The sequence below is a fragment of the Aotus nancymaae genome, unplaced genomic scaffold, assembly GCF_030222135.1.
Source record: "Aotus nancymaae isolate 86718 unplaced genomic scaffold, 86718_ANA_hifiasm-v0.15.2.pri h1tg000048l, whole genome shotgun sequence".
NCBI lineage: Eukaryota > Metazoa > Chordata > Mammalia > Primates > Aotidae > Aotus > Aotus nancymaae.
The window spans coordinates 1,125,541-1,145,767 of NW_026988462.1; the positions used below are offsets into that span (position 1 = coordinate 1,125,541).

The 20,227-nt window shown below is 46.7% G+C and overlaps 1 protein-coding gene and 1 long non-coding RNA gene across 3 annotated transcripts in view; one reads left to right on the top strand and one right to left on the bottom strand.

The window, feature by feature from the left end:
• Positions 1-20,227, top strand: part of LOC135268957 (uncharacterized) — a 100,067-nt gene that overhangs the window by 52,575 nt on the left and 27,265 nt on the right. The window lies entirely within an intron of this gene.
• Positions 16,066-20,227, bottom strand: part of CLYBL (citramalyl-CoA lyase) — a 277,851-nt gene continuing 273,689 nt past the window's right edge. For both annotated transcript variants that reach the window (XM_012440962.2, XM_064362176.1), the window contains exons 8-9: positions 17,177-17,296; positions 16,066-16,193 (exon numbers count right to left, since the gene is read on the bottom strand). In XM_012440962.2, coding sequence (XP_012296385.1) covers positions 17,201-17,296 — 96 coding nt within the window. In that variant the 3' untranslated portion in view covers positions 16,066-16,193; positions 17,177-17,200. The remainder of the gene's footprint in view (positions 16,194-17,176; positions 17,297-20,227) is intronic.

Consider the following 20,227-nt stretch of genomic DNA (forward strand, 5'->3'; position numbering starts at 1 on the left):
CTACCCTCCTCCAAACCTCCCTTCACACCAGGTCCAGGTGTGTAAACAGAGCAGATGGGCCTCTGCCCAGGAGGAAGGGGGTTCTGAGAGCACAGAGCTGGAGCCAAGCATGACACCTTTTGGGATTTCTTGTTCTGTCACTTTTCCACACCAAGGCTGGACCTCAAACATTCTCTCCCATCCTTTGCAAACTCTCTGTAGCTATTGAGGATGTCGATTGCATCAGATTCCTCCTTATAGAGAAGGAAAAAGCTCTTTCCAAGAACCTGCAGGGAACAGGTGGCAGAGCTGGAGCTCAGGTTATTTTTGTGCTAATCCGAGTGCTGTCTACCTCTCAACACAGCCCGACCGTCCTCCCTGGGATGACAAGGACCCATGAGGCACAATTGAGAAGAGCCTCTTAGAAGCCCATGACCAAAGTCTCGGCACCTGGATGTTTCAGATCATATGAAAACCACCTGCTGGGGCTCTCGATTCAGGGTCTTTTTCATTTTTTTTGAGATGGAGTCTTGCTGTGCTGCCCAGGCTAGCCTCAAACTCCTGAGCTCAAACTGATCCTCCCATCTCAGTCTCCCAAGTAGCTGGGACTACAAGCAAGCACTACCATGCCCAGCTTTATTTGTTGTTTTATATTTTAGAGATGAAGGTCATGCTATGTTGCTCAGGCTGGTTTTGAATTCCTGGCCTCAAGAAATCCTCCTGGTTCAGCCTCCTGAGTCTCTGGGATTACAGGAGTGACCTATCATGCCCAGTTAAAAAAAATTGATATATAGTTTGTGAAAAATTTGGAAATACAAAAAATGTAAAAAGAAGAAAAAATAAAAATCACCAGTAGTCTTATCACCCAAACACTACAATTGCTAACATTGTATTGTATTTTCTTCCAGTATTCTTTTTAACATGGTTGCAATCACAGGTAATAATTAGGAACTAACATTTGTCCAGTGGCTACAATGTGGCAGGCACGATGCTTTGTATGTATTAACTCATTTCAGGCTCAGAAGAGCCCTAGGAGGTAGGTACTATTATTACCCCCATTTCACAGATAAGAAGACTGAGGCACAGGGATGTTAGGATCTTGTTCAATGTTACTTAGCTAAGAAGCCTAAGAAGTGGGAGAGCCAGGCAGTACAGCTCCAGACTCGCAGTCTCAGCTTGGTGTCTGTTTTTGAACTTGACTTTATAGGAAAAGCATTTTCTTATCACCTTCAGAAGCACCAGTTTTAGTGGCTGCCTAATATTCCGTCAAGTAAATGTCCCGCAGTTGACTTAACCATACCTTGTAATTTACATGTTGCAACTGTGAATACAGTAGTATTTGCCAATGAGGCTTTTTTGATATTTTGGATTACAGACTTTCTTTAGGGTAAGTTCCCAGATCTAGACACAAAACGTAAAAGAAAATAGTAAGTCTGCAGATACCTGAAGCCAAATATTTTCCAAGCCACCCGCTGTGGGGTTGCCCATCTGTGCAGGGATTAATCCTTTCTTAGGAAATCCTTTCCTAAGAAAGGATTAATGCATTTGATAAGCAGAAAATGTTTTAATGTTTTAAAATGGTCTCCAGCCCAAGTCTGAGTCATCTTGTAATAATAAGAACTCAAGGCCGGGCACGATGGTTCATGCCTATAATCCCAGCACTTTGGGAGGCCGAGGTGGGTGGAGCACCTGAAGTCAGGAATTTGAGACCAGCCTGGCCAAAATGGTGAAACTCTGTCTGTACTAAAAATACAAAAATTAGCCAGGTGTGGTGGCGGGCGCCTGTAATCCCAGCTACTCTGGAGGCTGAGACAGGAGAATCACTTGAACCTGGGAGGCTGAGGTTGTAGTGAGCCAAGATCTCGCTGCTGTGCTCCAGCCTGAGTGACAGCAAGCCTCTGTCTCATTCATATTTATATATATATAAAAGGAACTCAAGCTCTGGAGGTCCTTCAGTTCCCATTCAAATTCTGATTTTCACTCACACTTATTTTCCTCATATCTGATTATTCTTATGTAAAACAACAAAATGAAATGTTAACATTTTTCTGATTTGAAAACTTTTAGAAAATAGGGAAACTCCAAAATCCCCTGTAGTGACATTCAGTAATTTTTTAATCTTTTTTCTTGATCACAGTGACAGGTGCTAATTGTCATCCATTTGGAACATACAGGAAAGTGTAAAAGAAACAGTGAAATAACCAAATGGAGGCAACTTCTCAGCATTTCCACTTGACATTAAACATGTTTAATCTGACAGAGTGTCGTGGCTCACACCTGTAATCCCAGCACTTTGGGAGGCTGAGGCTGGTGGATCACTTGAGCCCAGGGGTTCGAGCCCAGCCTGAGCAACATGGTGAGACCCCCATCTCTACAAAAAATACGCAAATTAGCCAGGAGTGGTGGCACAGGTCTGTAGTTCCTGCTACTTGGGGTGGAGTCCCAGCTGCGGTGGGAGGATGGCTTTAGCCGGGGAGGTGGAGGCTGCAGTGAGCCAAGATTGCGCCGCTGTACTCCAGCCTAGGCGACGGAGCGAGACCCTGTCTCAAAAAACAACTACAATAACAACAACAAAACACGTTTGATCTTAAAAACATCACAATCCCTTTTTATGGCTGCATGAGAATTTACATCTGAGAAGCCTAGATTTCTTTGCCCTTTTCTTCTTGTTTTTTGCCCTCACACCTGGAGCTAGGTTCTTGGCTGACTTGCAAGTTTGCTTTAAGGATAATGAAGAATAATTGGAACAGAATGGGGGCAGGGGGAGGGCGGACAGAGTAAGAAAGGGCTCCAGTGCTCCAGCTTTCACTTCCTAGAACAGGGACAGAAGGGCCCTAGGCGGCTTCAGGACACCCTTTTGGCCAGTCGCCAACACAGCGCTGTTGCCTCACTTGCCACAGGCCCATAACAGAAGCTGGGGAACTGTGTGCTGGAGGCGGATCAATGGATGGACACTATGGGGGTCGCCGTGGATGAACTTTACACTCTTGTTTAACTCTACAGTAATGGCATTGCATCTCAGCATTTTCTTTATTTAAAAAAAGAGAAACAGGTATGCATCTGTGATCCCAGGTCCTGGCCTTATTAGGATCCTAGAGGAGTGACCAACCAGAGCCTTTTAGCCTAAGGGAAATAATTGTGATCAAAGCTTTCTGGATCTCTCCTGGGAGGTCCTCGGCCTGAGAGAACAGCCTAGGACTGGACCTTCCAGCGTGAAGCAACCCACTTCCCTCTGAGACCTGTGAGCAGCCCAGCCCTGTGGGGAAAGGGGCGAAGGAGGCAGATGACGGGGAGCAGGAAAGGCAGGGGATGTGTGCTGTTCTGGGGGAGGCAGAGCGGGACAAGCTGTCTTTGCAAAGATGGCTCAAAGCCCATTGAGCTTCTTAAAAGAGGGAGCCTGCCCTTTCAGGGGTTCTTTTGCTGTCTTGAGACCCCCAGGGAGGGCAGCTAAGCTTACCTCTGCCTTGGGAGGCTGTGGGACTCACTGGCTGAGCTGTTACTTGACATCTTTGCCTCCATTTTCATAAAAATGGTACAGTTTTGAGCTGACACTAGGACCAATACTGCGTATTAGTTACGAAGCACCACACTGCCACTGTACAAGGCCACACTTTTCTTTCTGGTGAAATTTACAGGACAGCCGTTCATACAAGTGTGGCTGAATTTGAAAATTCAACATGAGACATTTCAACATGATGGCTATTTCAGCCTCTTCTGCAATCATTCAGGGATGTGAATGTGTATAAAATTAGAAATTAGGTCATGTGGGAGGAATCAATCAACTCTTATCAAATCAATTAATGAAACCCAAACATAATTATGGAAACTGGTTTGAAGTTTGCTCTTTAAAGTTTAGCATAGCCGGGAATTCCCAAATCATGTTACAATATTGTATCTTTGACTTCTAATGAAAAAGCTTCATTTCACCTTTCAAGGCCATGGAGTTTTGTTTGGCTGGTTCTCCTTTTAACCTGAAAAATGAGGGGTTGGACTAGAGTCTGATTCAATGAGTTTGGGGTGGGGCCCAGATATTGATATTTACTAAAAGCCCAAGAAATAATTCTAATATTAGCCAAGGTCCAGTCCATTGGCTTAGATGACCTCTAAGTCCTAATTCGGGAACAAAATGCTTGCTTTCTATAATTAAAAAGTCTTGTTTTTTTTTTTTAAGAGATAGGGGTCTCGCTCTGTCATCCAAGCTGGAGTGCAGTGGCACAGTCACAGCTCACTGCAGCCTTGAACTCCTGGGCTCAAGTGATCCTCCTGCCTCAGCCTCCTGAGTAGCTGGGACCACAGATGTGTGCCACCATGCTAATTTTTTTAATTTAATTTTATTTTGTAGAGATGGGATCTCATCTTGTTACTCAGACTGCAATTTAAATTTTTAAATAAAAGTAAGGAAGGAAATCAGATTCATTTTGCAGATAATTCTACTTAAAAATTCAGATCTTATGGAAGTCCACAAATGAAATTTGCTTCATAAGGGACGAAAACTTCACAGAGTATTTTGGACAGATCTTACAAATTTAGAAAAGTTATGTCTGCTTCACATTTTGATATTCCTAAGTGAGTTTTAAACCCATTATCAAAAACAAATTTATTTTTCACCTTTAAGAGTCAAGATGTCAAAGTTTTTGATTTCCAGGTAGAAATCATGGAAATCAAAAGGATCAAAAAGAAGCGTTTATGGATAAAGATATAAGAAATAGAGATACTGACTTTTTGCTATTCTCTGAGGATGACAATTCCCTGTGTGTGTGTGTGCACGTGCACATGAGTGTAGGTGTGTGTGCGTGCATGTGTGAGTGTATGTGCATATTTGTAAAAGTGTGTGCGTGACTGTGTGCGTGTGTGTGTTTGCAATGAGACTCTGCAGGGATGGGCGAGGAGTAGCTAATGTTGTGGGAGAACCTTAAAGGAACATTAAGACAGATGGTGGCAGGCAGCGGCCATGGGGCCAGCAGCTCCTGATTTCCTGGCAATGTCTGCCTAGCAACCCTCCTTACTGAAGACCACGTCTCCAGAACTAGCCAGTTTTTAAAATGTAGTTCAACTTTGGAGATGGTTTTTATTTTCTTGTTATGAAACCTAGGCGCCCGCACTAAGAAGTCAAATGACTGCCTGGCTGTGTCTGCTCATGAAGATGGTCTGTGGCAAAGTGATGCTAAGGTTGAAACCCATCCATCAGTAGGTCACAGGAAATAGAAAGATCCAAGTTCAGTATTTGGATTAGAAATACAAGTCAAAGAAGGAGCACTGCCGTCAGAAATGTGCGATCCTAAAAGATATTTATTTGAAAGTTTTGAAAAAAGCAAAGCTCATGCCCTGGAGCTTCTGGGAGTATGTACAAAATACAATAATTAAATTAAGTCCAGCAGTTAAAGTTCCTCATAAAAAGAAAAAGCTGGAGTGCTTCCCAATGGGGAATGCTTGACTTAAAAGAAAGGTTTTACTCTGTGGCCTGAAGGTCAACAAACTGGGACTCTGTGGGAATGTATAACATTTCTTAAAGGGGTTCTTAGGTCTTCGTTTTGTTGAAAGAAAATAAAAGTAAAAAGGGACAAGTTTTGAAAATTCAAAAAATGAAGGTGCAGTCCTAAAATCATCACAATTTTTATAAACGCTACACTGGAGGCTGTGAAAACACGTTCTCTTTTCCGAGCACTAATCTAACACATATGCCCTTTGAGAAGGAAGAGAAAAGGCCAATGGCGCCTTGTGAACAAACCGCTTTAAAATGTGCTCATTTTCACAGGCAGTCCATGCAAATTCATAGCCCGCTCATTGTCTATTTATTTTGAAACATTTACCTTAAGTATTCTCATAAATATATTTGATAATTTAGAATTCTTTATATCACAGCAAGACTGATCATATTTTAAAAATGCGTGTGTGTTTAAAACTTTTATGAGGCAAAGTTTTAAAAATGATCATTTTGGGTCACATTCTTATAACCTAAAATGTAATGTTTATCACAATTTAAAAATATCTGTTTTTATACTAATCATTTGTTGTTACCTTTTGGTAATATCTCCCCCAAAAAGAATAAGGTTAAGAATTGGATAGAAATAAAATTTTATAAGTTATACAGTTACAAAATTTGTACTTTATGGGTTTGTACACACAAACTGGATGTGAAGTGAAACTTTTTCATGTATAAGCATCAGTCTAGGCTCTCACAGGAGTTTCAATAACCAATCTCAGACCCTCGTCTTCCTTATAACTTACATAGAAGCTGAATGTTGGTTTTGCATTAAGACAGTGTGATCAAAGGTAGGATATTAGGAATAGCAGCTTTGACTTTGGGAGGCTGAAATGGGTGGATCTCTTGAGGTTGGGAGTTTGAGACCAGCCTGGCCAACAGGGTGAAACCCCGTCTCTATTAAAACTACAAAAATTAGCCCGGCATGGTGGCACATGCCTGTAATTCCAGTTACTATGGAGGCTGAGGCAGGAGAATCGCTTCAACCTGGGAGGTAGAGGCTGCATCGAGTCGAAATCGCGCCACTGGACTCCAGCGTGGGTGACAGAGCAAAACTCCTTCTCAAACAATTACGACAACAACAGCAACAACAAAACCCACCAAAAAAACAAAACAAAAAAAAACAAAAAAAACCACACACAAAACAAAGGAATAGCAACTTTGGCAGCAAAGTTCAGTTTACTAATGAGCAGCCTCATTGACATTAATGCTTGGATTCCCAAAGTACAGTATCGTCTGTCTGTGCACTCAGGGTCTCTCTGGTGAAATGGACACCGTAAACATCCCGTGCCAAGCCCTCAGTCGAGGAAAGACTGGGGAATGTCCTGCAAGCAGCTCATAGGCTAAGATACGAGATTTACCTCCGAAGCAGACACAGAATTAGACAAACATAGTTTGCCCATGTTGTCGTTTCCGACATTTGCTGTTTTTGCTTTTGGAACTGTGACGGGAGAAAGGAAGAGAAGGTAAAATTACAAGGCAGAAGGAAAAGTCTAGCAGGACTAGATGGAAGGAGAGATGATGCAAAGAATGGTGCCCACGGGGGATGGAGCGCGGGAGCGAGGCGCGAGGCCCGCGGCCAAGAGGTGGTGGCGAGGCAGCCGGCTCAGCATGGCGCTCGCTGCAGCCTGTCCTTGGGGCCGGCATCCAACGTCATGCCTGCATGGGGCCTTCCTCCCTTAGACAACCTAAGACATTTTCCAGCCATTGAGACTGGCTCCCGGCAGAAAATCCTGCAAAATGTGCGGGGGCACGTTGAGTCTGGGAGGCAGGCGCTCAGGGACCTCCAGGGGCTGGGGGACATCAAGGCGAATTGCGAGGTGGCACTGGCCTGGTGGCAGAGCTTCCCGGCTGTGTTTTTGATGACTGGTTGTTTGAATTGTGATGAATTCAAATATCTTTGCCGGGGTCAGGCACAGTCTCTGAGGGAGGCAGTTGCTGAAAAGGAGGCTTCGTTATTTTTCTCGTTGTTTCAAAAAACACATTTGGAGCTTGCTCACCCTACAGAATTGATGAACTGGGGAACCCGACGGGGAACCATGAATCTGAGGAGTTGGAGGGGGGATGAAGCTGTGTGGTTCAGTGGAGAGAATGTGGAGAGTGTGGTGGTAGTCTTGGTTTTGCCAGCCGTGTGACCTTGAGCAAGTCCCCTGGCAGGGCCAATAGTTGCTCAACTCCAGGAGGTGACCCTAGCATTGTATTTTTTTCTATGTGGATGGTGCCCCCTTCAGCCAGGAGTTGGTACTGCATAACCCTCCAGCCCTTTAGTGTCTACAAAATCAGGGGACTGGACAAAATACTAAGAGTTTACAGTCAGAACATCTCCAGCACTGAGAGAAACTTCCATAGGCCAGCAATGGAGGTAGGAGATTGTTAATAACAACGACAACAACAGAAGAGCAGCGCAGCTCCCCAGCACGTGGCTGCTGGAGTGTGCCGCCCCTTCCTGGTATGTCCAAGAATTTGAACTTGTTTTCCTGTGAGAGCATATCCTTCATCTAGCAATAAAAGTAAATGAGAAGTCCAGGCCAAGTGGCTCATATGTGTAATCCCAGCACTTTGGGAGGCCAAGGCAGGTGGATCACCTGAGGTTAGGAGTTCAAGGCCAGCCTGGCCAACATGGTGAAACCCCATCTCTACTAAAAATACAAAAATTAGCAGGGCATAGTGGTGAGCGCCTATAGTCCCAGTTGCTCAGAAGGCTGAGGCAGGAGAATCACTTGAACCCCGAAGGCAGAGGTTGCAGTGAGCTGAGATCTCACCACTGCACTCCAGCCTGGGTGACAGAGTGAGACCCTGTCTCAAAAACAAAATAAAAATAAAGAAAGTAAATGAGAAATGTGGTTTGCTGAGTAGGAGTGCACATTCCAGCCAGCTCTGCGTGGTGGGATTCCCATGCTCCACGGTGCGCGGGTTTGGCCCCTCGTGGAAAGCACTTGGTCTTTACTGAATGCCTACTGTGTACCAAGCATGATGCTAGGTGGTTTGAAAATACTACGTTTATCTATTCGTTTTTATTTTACAATCATTCTTTTAAAAAATCATTTTAAACAATTATGGAAAATATAAGAAACAAGATTTACCATTTGAACCATTGTGGCATTAAGTACATTTATATTGTTGTGCCACCATAGCCCTCCTCTTACCCAGAACTTTTTCACCTTGCAAAAATGAAACTTGGGGCCAAACGTGGTGGCTCACGCCTGTAATCCCAGCACTTTGGGAGGCCAAGGCAGGCAGATCATGAGGTCAGGAGTTCGAGACCAGACTGGCCAACATGGTGAAACCCTGTCTCTACTGAAAATACAAAAATTAGCTGGGTGTGGTGGCGGGTGCCTGTAATTCCAGCTACTTGGGTGGCTGAGGCAGAAGAATAGCTTGAACCCAGGAGGCAGAGGTTGCAGTGAGCTGAGACTGCACCACTGCATTCCAGCCTGGGCGACAGAGCGAGACTCCATCTCAAAAAAAAAAAAGAAACTCGGTGCCCATTAAACGGTAACTCCGCATTGCCCCCCACCCCATCCCCCGGCCCCTGGCAACCACCATATGCCAGGTGCTTTTGAATACACTAGTTTATTTCATCCTCTGCCATAGGTTACCACTCTAGAAGCAGATGCTCAGACAGACACTAGGGAGCAAGATGCTAGAGAACAACCTCCAGGAAAGGAAGGGGACTCAGGATTAGTGTCAAGAACAATGTCCAGGAAAGTAAGGAGGACTCAGGATTAGCGTCAAGAACAACGTCCAGGAAAGTAAGGAGGACTCAGGATTAGCGACAAGAACAACGTCCAGGAAAGTAAGGAGGACTCAGGATTAGCGACAAGAACAACGTCCAGGAAAGTAAGGAGGACTCAGGATTAGCGTCAAGAAGTTGAATGACCAAGCAGACCCAACAAAGTCTTGGCTAACCCCACTGGAAACTCTGGCTTGTATATGCCCCGACAAAGTGTCCCTCCTCTGGCCAAAATGGTGGGGGGCCCTAGAAGGGTCTTGGGCAAGGCAGCGAGGTGGGGAGCTGTCTGCTGACTGCATTTCCCCAGCCTAGCAAGCGAGGATCCTGGAAGTGGTGCAGCTTTCTGACTTCCACATCCTCACAGCAACTCTTGGAGTTAGGTGTTTTTACTTGGGTAGTTGAAGAGACTGATGTTCAGAGAGAATAAATGGCTTCTTGTTCTGTCTGCACGTGACATAACCCATTAGTGCTAAAGCCAGGATTAGAACCTACGTGGAGGAGGGAGACTCCAGTCCTGATTGTAATGAATACATTTTCCACAAGCTCATGCTGGGGATGAGAGGCAAGAGCAGGAGAGGGATCAGAGATGTGTGACAATGTCCACTATTCAAGGCATCCACACTGTTTTTGGGGACACACACATCTAAACAAGTATTCTAGTGAAAACCCTATCCATGCCATGGCAGGACTGAGGGAAGAGCTGCAAGTTGTCTCTGGGGGAGCGGGGAGGACCTCACAGGTGTGGCTTTCAAGTTGTGTCTTGAAGAATGTTTTAGCATTTGTTGGGTGTCATAGAGAGGGAGGGTTACAGCTTGTGCAAAGGCTTCGGAAAAGATCAGTCTGGACAGTGGCCAGGGCCTCTTGAGAGAGCCATGCTGTCACTGATATGAGTACACAGGGCTGGGGACAGGCAGTGGTCGGAGCTCCCTTCTACCAGCCTGGGAGAAGCTCCCTAAAGCTCCCCTGAGAGCCGATGCACGAATTCCAGGCCCTGGAAATTAGATGGGGGAAAATGGACGTGCCCTTGTCCTCATTCAGGAATTGGATTACTAGCCAGCACAGTTCTCCCAGAAAATCTAAGCCAGAAGTTCATATTGGTTTTTATGTTCTTCCTTTCACAGGACTCAAAAGACCAACCCCCGCCCCCTTTTTAACATTAAGCCAGATGCCTAGAGTGTGTAGTCTTCAGAATAAACTCTCCACCACAAAGCTCTCCGAAATGGAATGTTCATTTTTCTCTTGCTTCTATTAGTGCATCTGATTATGAAGGAAATTTGATTCAGTGTTTAAAAACAAAACAGAACCCAGCCAAACCAGCTATTTGGCCTTATATAAACCAAAAAAATCCAGTTTCTTGTCACCGAATCTCTCCCCTGTAGAGCCAGCTATTTCAACATCATCACATAGCAAGCGCTCGGCCTCCCTTGTTTTCTGTAAGATGGAGTTTTCAGCATATCGCCTCTTTTATTTATGTAATGAAAGGAATCTCTAAAGTTCCTTCCAGGCCTGGGGCTCCAATCCTCAAGGAACTTGTCCAGTTTTCTTTTTCTTGAGACGGAGTTTCACCCTTGTTGCCCAGAGTGGAGTGCAGAGGCAGGGTCTCGGGCAACCTCCGCCTCTTGGGTTCAAGAGATTCTCCTGCCTCAGCCTCCTAAGTAGCTGGTATTAAAAGCGTGCGTAACTATGCTCGGTTAATTTTTTGTATTTTACGGGGTTTCACCATGTTGCCCAGGCTGTTCTTGAACTCCAGACCTTAAGTGATCTGCCTGCTTCAGTGTCCCACAGTGCTGGGATTACAGGCGTAAGCCACTGCGCCTGACCCAGTTTTCTGTATGTTTACATGTTGCATGCAATAGTGAGTCTGAGAAATTTTCACCAACAGAGGAGTCTCACCCAGTGTCGAGATTCCTCCTTGGTCAGCGGTAGGCACAGGTGAGTTGAGAGGCTGTCTTATACCTATCCTGGCGACAGCCAGCTTTGTCCTGTGACTTAGGTGTGGCAGCTAGACTCTGGAAGTCTGGCCCCCTTCTACCCCTTCCAGAATGGGTTGGTTCTTGAACAAGAGCCTTAAGCCTGAGGATAGTGTTCCAATTCTCTGCGTATGGGCAAAAGGGGAATGGGGCCAGGATGGAGTGTGACTCTCTGCAAGTTTGAAAGGCTGTGTACAAACAGAAGGCCTGGCCTCACTCCTCAGACCTCAGGCAGGCCTCTGACAGGGTGGAGACTGCAGCATGGCAGAGCTCCTGCCCACCGAAAGCGGAGGGGAAGGGAGATGAAAGAGGTGGAAAAGTGGCTGCTTTCAAAGCATATGACCTGCAGTTTTTCAAACGTTTTTAATTCCTAATTTGCACCTCTCTTGTTATCACCACACCCTGTAATCGCCAATGGCACTTCTTTTTGCTTTGACACTTGACATTATTTTAGGCCCCTGCTCCTCCTTTGACTTCCCCAAGGGCGTTCTAATTTCAAAAGAAAAGTTCATCTGGAATAAGTCCTGTGACTTTGAGACTGGCCCCTCTGGCACCCAGTCGGGTTCAACATGTGTTTGTTGAATGACTAAATGAATGAATAAAGCAATTCTCTTGAAAAAGTTCCGGGACATTTTTACTCTCAGCCATGTTTCCCCCCTTCCTTCTTAAACTTGGGATTACCACTTAGACTAGCCTCCAGGGATTCCCAAGGGAAATCAGCAAAATTGACTTAACAGTTTTGCAAAAACTCATAACCAAAAAGCTACCAGAAAGGGAATGTTCATTTTTCTCTTGATTTGAATACTGCGATTGAACAACATGGGCGATTCCGGAGGACTGAAAAGCAGGGGACCGGGATCATCCCTGCGTCCCTCCAGCTCGCGGCCCAGCGGGGTGAGGCCGGGGCTTTGGTCAAGGAGACCTCGGCCAGGGAGCTGCTGCACCGGGTGCCTTTGGGGCCCCTCCGGGCTCGTCGTTGCGCGTGGCCCCGGCACGGATTCGGGGCTGCAGGGACCCCGGGGCCGGCGGGACCCCATGGCAGGCGCGAGGGCCCCGCGCAGGTGTCCGGCCTGCGCGCGGGGTGCACGGGGGTGCTGGGGCCTGGGAGACCCGAGAGAGACGTTATTGTTACAGTGTAACGAGTCTGATTAACATGCTCCTGACACTTTCTCTTAGTTTCTCGGGCTCCTAGCAACAGCGCACAAAGGCGCGGGATGGTCCCGGGCTCCGCGGGGACACGGGCCGCCTTTGATCTGCCACCATTACAGCCAGGCTGTGCGACAGGCGCGCGGGCTCGGGGCGGCCCGCGGCGGGCGGGCGAGTGGGGCCCATAGTCCCGGCCTCCTGGGCCACCACACTCCCCCCCGGCCCGGCCCTGGCTCCGGCTGTGGCTCCGCACGCATCCGGGGTGCAGGGGAGGCGGCCTCGGGGCTCCGCAGGGCTCGGCGTCTGCGGCCACCGTGTGTCCCCAGCGCTCCTCCTGCCCGCGGGGCTGCCCACCCCGATTCGCTGTGCCCTTCCCTTCGGAAAAAGCAGAAGTAATACCCAGCCGGTCACTTATAGTGGAAAAATAAAAATAAAAATCATTTAAAAGGAAGGGGGTGAGGGACAAAGAAGTCCCAAAAGATTTTGTCAAAAGACAACTCGCCCCGCAGGCTGCGGCGCGCTCGGCGGAAGCGGGGTTCGAGCTGCCACCCGAGCGCTCGCCACGGCTTCGGCCTCTTCCTGCAGGTCACTCTTTCCATCGCAGGCAATTCTCATGGATTCGGAAGGCGATAAACTGCCAAATAACAAGTGGAATCTAAACGAGCGAACACTGCCACCCCCAAAACCGGCTGGCGCGGAGCTGCCACGTCCCACGCGCGGACTCGCGGGCGCCGAGCGGGGTCTGGGAAAGTCACTGATGTTCTGTGGGGGCCGCGCTCGGCTGTCCCGTTCCGCCCGTGGGAAATACAGCGCGGAGGGAAAGGCGAAGACTTTCACGCCTGAATGCTGGGTCTGGCCATGCCTCCCCCACTTCCCCGGAAAATGCGCGGGGACGCCTGGCGGGGCCTCCGCGGGTCAGATCCGACCTCCGGCCGCGTCCACGAGCTCGGGGCCTGCAGGTCGTCTCAGAACCTGTTTTGTGCCATTCATTGCTTTTCTAGTACTACAGGAAAGAAATAAAACACGGAAGATTCAGTTTTCCAAGGTAAACCGAAATCATAAAAGCAGATTTAATCCTTCAGATTAAAATAAACAAAACAAAACCGTGTATTATTTTTTCTCCTCGTGGCATCATAAGAAAATGACAATGTCCCCAACGAACCAAGTCAGTTTCCCGAACTCCCGCAAAACGACTGGGTGCAAAAGTATGAATAATAACATGTCTATTTTAGAGACGGGGGAGGGGAAAACAACATGGTTTGTTCTATCTGCCCAGCAAAATATGCCAGGGAAGGAGTTACTTTCAAATTCAGATTGGAGGCGGTGAAGTCTTCATCCCAGGAGAGGAGGGGAGGGCGGCCGGTGGACTAACACTGGGACATCAGACAGGAAGGCTCCCGGATGCCGAGAAACTTCCGAACTTGTGCTTATGGACAGTGCCCGACTCTGACTGGAGTTCCCTTCACCATTTCAATAAAACATGACTGTATTGATATAATCCTCTATACATTAAAATGAGGTTGTCACAGATTGTCATTAAGACCTCAGTAAAACAATGAAGACATTATTGGGCGCCCCCCCTCAGGCAAGGTATTAGGGGAATAAAGCAATCTACACCACACGGGTCCTATTGAGATTAATGAAAAAATTATGCAAAAAAAAAAAATCTCAATTTCGTTTTCCCGTGACGGGGCTTTGCATACATCCAGTCAGTCTTGCCTTGCACCTGATGATTTATTAAACTAATCCACAGTGATCACCACTGATGTTCTCAACTCAATCTTGTCCTGGCTCATTTTCTAAGTAATTGTTTCTCATTAGTTCTGATAATGTTTTAATAGTGTTACCCATAATTTAGACCCCAAGAATTAATAACAGGGGGGTGATATGGCTAAGCAGCTTGTGATGAGCTACACAAAATATAAACAGGTATGGTTTCTAATTAGTCGGATTAGCTGCAAGGTCCTCTTCCTGTCACCCACGCCTGGCTCAGGAGTCCGGCAGCCCTCATTTCCCCATGTCGGGGTGCCTGGCGTGCCCAGTGGAGATGACTCACATGCCCTCGGCTGCTCTCCCACCCTTCCCAGAGTACCTTGCCCCACCCATGGCACTACAGAGATTAGGGTGGGGAAAGAGGGGGAATACCCTTTGCCTTCCAGCATCTTCTTCCTGGAGTTTTGTCCTTCAAGGACTAAGGCACTGTGTGTCTCTGACCAGGACTGGACTCTTCGGGCCCTCCTCATTTGGGTCTCTGTTCAGGGAATGGGACTTCAGTCCAGATTTGTGGCTCTCATAGGACCTAGTCTCATGAACCTACCATAATTGGGACCACTGGGTTAGGAGGAAGATGATAACTGGATATTTGGGGAGACTAAAAAAGGTGGTTTTGTTTAAACAAAGCAGTTTGGGATGAGGGCAGGGGCGTGGCAAGCAGTCCGATGTGGTTGGGACCTAGAAACCCGTGGCCTGGGAGTGACCAGCAGTGAGAAGCCTAGCTGGTGTGGCCTTGGCACCAGCTAGGGACCTGGCGGAGGGGCCTGCTTTTCCCCAGGTCTGTAGGGCTCCCTGGGTAGGGAGGGGAGGCTGTCAGTGAGGCCTTGACGAGGCCCCTCTGTGTGGGGCGGGCTGGCTGCTTGTGGGCCAGGGTGGAGACTGGAATTTAGGCTCGTCATCCCCTCTAGCCAAGGGCTTCTCTGGACCATCCTGGAGGATGGGAAGGGTAGTTAGACTGGGGTGAGGGCTGCCCATAGGAAAGGCCAAGGCAGGGTTTATTTTCTTCTTTTGCTTAGGGCCAGCCCTGCCTCTGCTGCTTCTAACACTTTGAGCGGGTGTGTATGGCAGGGTCAGGGTGAGAGGAGGCCTTTCTTTGCCTTCCCGCCGCCAAGCCATCCTCCCATCCCTCTGTGTTCTGAGCAGAAGGGCAGACTGGGCGTTCGCGGCACGGTCCTGGGTTACCTGGTGCACACCTGATTCCAGGATTCCCATCCTGGGTGGGACCCAGCTGCAACAATGGGTGCTGGGGGGTGTTCCTCGGGAACGGCTGCTGCTGCCCCGTCTGGGGTCTGGAAGCAGTGTGGCTGAAGGCCGTTCGGCTCTGAAGTTGGCAGGATGCCATCTTCCTCCTTCCGGCCTCTGAGCGAGGATGGGGCTAGCTTCCACCTTCCCTTCTGGCCACTCTGGAGCAGCACAGGGTGAGCAGGGTGGAGGGTGCCACTCTATGAGGGACCCCAAGGAGTGTGTGCCATCTCCATTTAGGAGCTAGCTATCTCCTGGATCCCGTGTTTAGGAACATGAGTTGGTGTCTCCAGAATGGGCATCCCCAGAGCCATCTTGCCTGGCTGCCTGCATGCCTGTCCCTGTCTGCCGTGCACCGGGGTGGGTGGGGGGTCACCTGGTGGCGGTGGGATTCTGCGGCCATGCTTTCGTTTGATGGTGCCTCTCCTGGTGTCTAACCTCAGCTCCACTCACCTCTCGGGCTTCCTGTAGGAACTGCAGGAAGTGGGGAAGAGGAGAGCCCTGGCTAGGGCACACGCTAGGGGCCGCGGAGGAAATAATCCAAAAGGGCGTAGGAGGAGGTGAAAAATGAAAGTAAAAAAACAACTGTTTTCTATTTACAAATTTAAATAAACAGAACAGCCTTCCCCGCGGTGTTTGTCTAAGAGTAGCAGTGTTGCTGCTGTGTAGGTCATGAAAAGGTTGGTGTAGAGTTTTAAACTTCCCATTCTGTTAATTTCTTAAGGAACAGTCGTCCAGAGTCTCGGCACAAAAGCTCATGATTTAATGAGGAACAGAAACAAAATCTCTGATTGTTGGTGTTTCAAACTTCATTGGCGTCCTCTGGCAAGCACAAGTTGATCCCTCTGCAGCTTCAATACCCTTTAGCCTTCAATATAAGAGTACATGCTGAATAGGGAACAATGGCTGGTTGTTATGTTTATTTACCCTTACTACAAGCTGGGTTAACCTCTTCAAAACAGCTTTACTAAGCCCGTTAACCACACCACCCATCTGACCTGCAGCCGCATCTCTAATGTGATGCAAATCTCGCAGGGGCCACATGCACCAGCTCGGGTGCATTGTGTCTTCTGAGACGCTACAAGTTTATGATTGAGGGAGTCCTGTCCCGGCCATACATTTCCAGGGGGAAGTGGCCTCAATGGCAAACAGTTAAACGAGAAAATAAAGGGGGAGAATGGACCATCTTGTGTTTCTGCACATTTAGTTTTTAATTGCCGGTAACGGTTGGCCCACAGCCTTCACCCAGGATGACAGCCTTCCTGTTCATCATCTAGGGGTTCAAGGAGTTGGATGTTTCATTTTGGGGGTGGAGGTTAACAGTAACCAGTTTTGAAAGTTTATTTTTAGAAGGTACCTTTATAAGCCAATGTAATAGTAACTTTTTGATGCCATCTCTGTTGTTTTATCGTATTACTAGTGAAACAGACATGACCCCTTAATGTTGTTACTATTTTTTAAAGGCCTGGCTTTTCTTAAAATTGTCTGTGGTGTCAGCTGTACAAATGAACAAGCCAGAAACATCTGCTAACATGAGAAGGGTAGGGGGGAATCTGTCTATTTGGGATAGACCCGTTTCGTTCAAGACCTACCTTCCCCTCACAGCCCATCTTGCCCCATGACCTCATTCCCCTGTGAAATCATAAGCCCATATTTGTAATATGCTAAAAATGACAAAATCATAAGCTTGGATCCAAAGGGAAAAACGGGGAATGGCCAGTAAGATACCACCACCAAAATTGTGATTAACATGAACTGTAAATGAAGTCAGGTCCCAGTCTGGCATACTAACAAGTTGCCTTGAGTATTGTGGTTTGTCTTTGAGAAACCCACTGTATATGTTCAGCCCACCTGATGAGAGCTTCATTGAACAGATCATTTTTCCTTGATGGAGGTGGCAAGCGTAACAATGTTCTGGGCCTGCTTCAGTAACGGCATGTCGATCATACTCCCTTGGAAAGTAAAGGCTCCCTGGAAAACAGAGAATACAAACTTCCTGAAAGAATGCTCGAAATTATAGGCTTCCTTTCTGCACACGCTTGTACACAAGAACATTTTAGATTCCACCTGAATTATACTGACTTTCCTACCCAACTTTTGAGAAAGCCAAAGTAAATTACAGAGGAGAAGTTTCTTTTTTCCTCCTAAGGAGGAGAAAAAATTAAAAATCTTCAGCATTTTAAGGAAGATTTAAAGAGAGGAGAGGAAAATTTAAGGAGAGGAAAAACACATCAGACACAAGACAGGAAACTGTTCAGTTAACTCTTGAAATCAAGCAGAAAACATCTGTGGAAGGAAAATGTAAATACTTCCCTATATATTTTTGAAATATTATGTAGAACTTTAAAAGCAGGAATAAATTCTGGTAACTAATTATTGTTTTAAAAAATTGTACCATCAGGTTAATGGCAAAATCCTACCACTTTGCTGTAACATAATTGAGAGGTAACACGATAAGATGATGAGAAAACGCAAGGTAGGATTGTACTGAGTACAAAGAGATGAGTCTGTTGGCACACACTTACAGAAGACGACTAGAATTGCCAGGGACGGCCGGGTGCGGTGGCTCACGCCTATAATCCCAGCACTTTCAGAGGCCAAGGTGGGCGGATCACCTGAGGTCAGGAGTTCGAGACTAGCCTGGCCAACATGGCAAAACCTTGTCTCTACTAAAAATACAAAAAAAATTAGCTGGGCATGTGGTGTGTGCCTATAGTCCCAGCTACTAGGGAGGCTGAGGCAGAAGAATTGCTTGAACCTGGGAGGCAGAGATTGCAGTGAGCCAAGGTCACACCACTATACTCCAGCATAGGCAACAGAGCAAGACTCTGCCTCAAAAAAAAAAAAAAAATTACCAGAGACATGAGTCTGTAACAAATAAATCATTGATCTGTTGAATGGTGAGATGGGAAAGCATCTCTGAAATCTGAAATAACCACATTTTACAGATTCATTTTTTAAAAACTTCTACCATACTTATATCAAATGTGTCAAGTAACCTAAGCCCTGTTCTAGATGAGGAAACTGAGGCCCAGAGTGGTAAAAGAAGGAAAAAAAAGATGTGATCTTCCAAGGTCATGTGACTAGGGAAAGCTAGAGCTAGAGCTGATGCTTGGGTCTCAAAGCTTCAAGCCTTCATCAAAGATTAAGAAGACAAGGTAGCTTCTTTAAACGCATCAGCAAAAGATAGATTAAATGGACAGAAAGCAGTATGCTCAGAACCCAAAGTTAATGTCTGGTTATTTGTGTTCTTTTCACCCCTTCCCTTTGCTGCTTACAATCACAGCCCTTCATTCTAATCCACCCCGCGTCGACCTGTTGGCAAGGATGCTGGTGTGAGTGGCGTGCAGCAGGTCCTTTGAGATCTGGAGGTGATTGGGGCAATCCTAATGCACATTGATGATGGTCCATTTGCATCTATTGCAGCCCGTTTTTGGATTTCACAAGTACCGCTTCCCAGCAGTCAATGCTCCTGTTACTCAGGGCTGCCGGAATCGGAGTGCTGGGCCCCCATGATGAGGGCTGAGAGGTAGTCACTTACGGTTATACACAGGATGGAGGTAAAGAAAAATGGGGGAATCCTTAGCAGTGACTTGGGAATTTACCTTTTGATTGAGAGACATTCTAAGCTTACTAGGATTAGAATTTTTACCAGCAGTGCCCAACCTTCTCAGCCTTAGAATGATGACTCTTACTCATATGAACACCTGTGTGGCCTAAACTCCTGTACTCCAAGTCACTTCCCAGCCCTCTCGTTGTTACTGTTTGTACCCCCAGGTTGTCCTTTCCATAATTTCATTCAGCCTCAAGCTAATTTTGGTCACCTCTATGACCAGGAGGAATTTTACTAATTTGGTTGGAAGTTCCAAGGAGGTCCTGTAGGTTGGCGTTCCATGGAAATCAGGGCCTGGATCACATGCTGTTTTACAACGCGATCGTCTACTTTTCTTGTTGGAGTAAATGATGAAGACCAAAGGCCTCTTGGTTATCCGCCCACCAAGTGGATTATGGCCCTGTAAAACAGCACATCTGTCCTGCTAGGCCTTAAACAATAGTCTGGGGAGATGAAATCAGCATAGATGCACACAAAATCAAAACTGTGCGCAGAGAATCCCAACGGAGTCCTTGAGTCTGACCATGCTCCCGAATCTGCTTTGGGTTCCACATGCACATCAAAAATTAAAACACTTCATGTAGTTTTTCAAGACCAGGAGATCATTTCTTCTATGGTGGCAGATTTTGCTTGATTTTCTTTAATGAAGCTTAAGGTGCAAGACAAAACGTAGCATTTTTGTTCTGTTTCCTGCTTCTCTGCAATGATATGGGTGGTATTTTTTAACATATGTATCTATAGGTGAGATGAAAATAGTCTATTGGTCAGGATTTGGAAAAATGCAGTTCATCAAAAAGCTACTTGGATTTTCGGGGAGCGTTTGAAATCTTCTTTAATGATTATATTTATTTATATATTTTTTGAGACTGACTCTCATTCTGTTGCACGGGCTAGAGTGCAGTGGTGCGATCTCGGCTCACTGCAACCTCCGCCTCCCACGTTCAAGCAAATCTCCTGCCTCAGCCTCCCAAGTAGCTGGGATTACAGGCGCCTGCCACCACACCCGGCCACTTTTTGTATTTCTAGTAGAAACAGAGTTTCACCATGTTGGCCAGGCTGGTTTCGAACTCCTGACCTCAAGTGATCCACCTCCCTTGTACTGGGATTACAGCGTGAGCCACTGCAGTTGGCCTTAATAATTATGATAAGTTTAAGTTTCATAGCCCAATGCTCTCCTCAAAAACTGTCACAGTGTTTCAAAAAGCACAAAGAACTTCTATCAGCTTAAAGTTTCAGACTATAATTTCATTTAAAATGCCTTTAAATAGTAAATTATTATCATTTTTTTT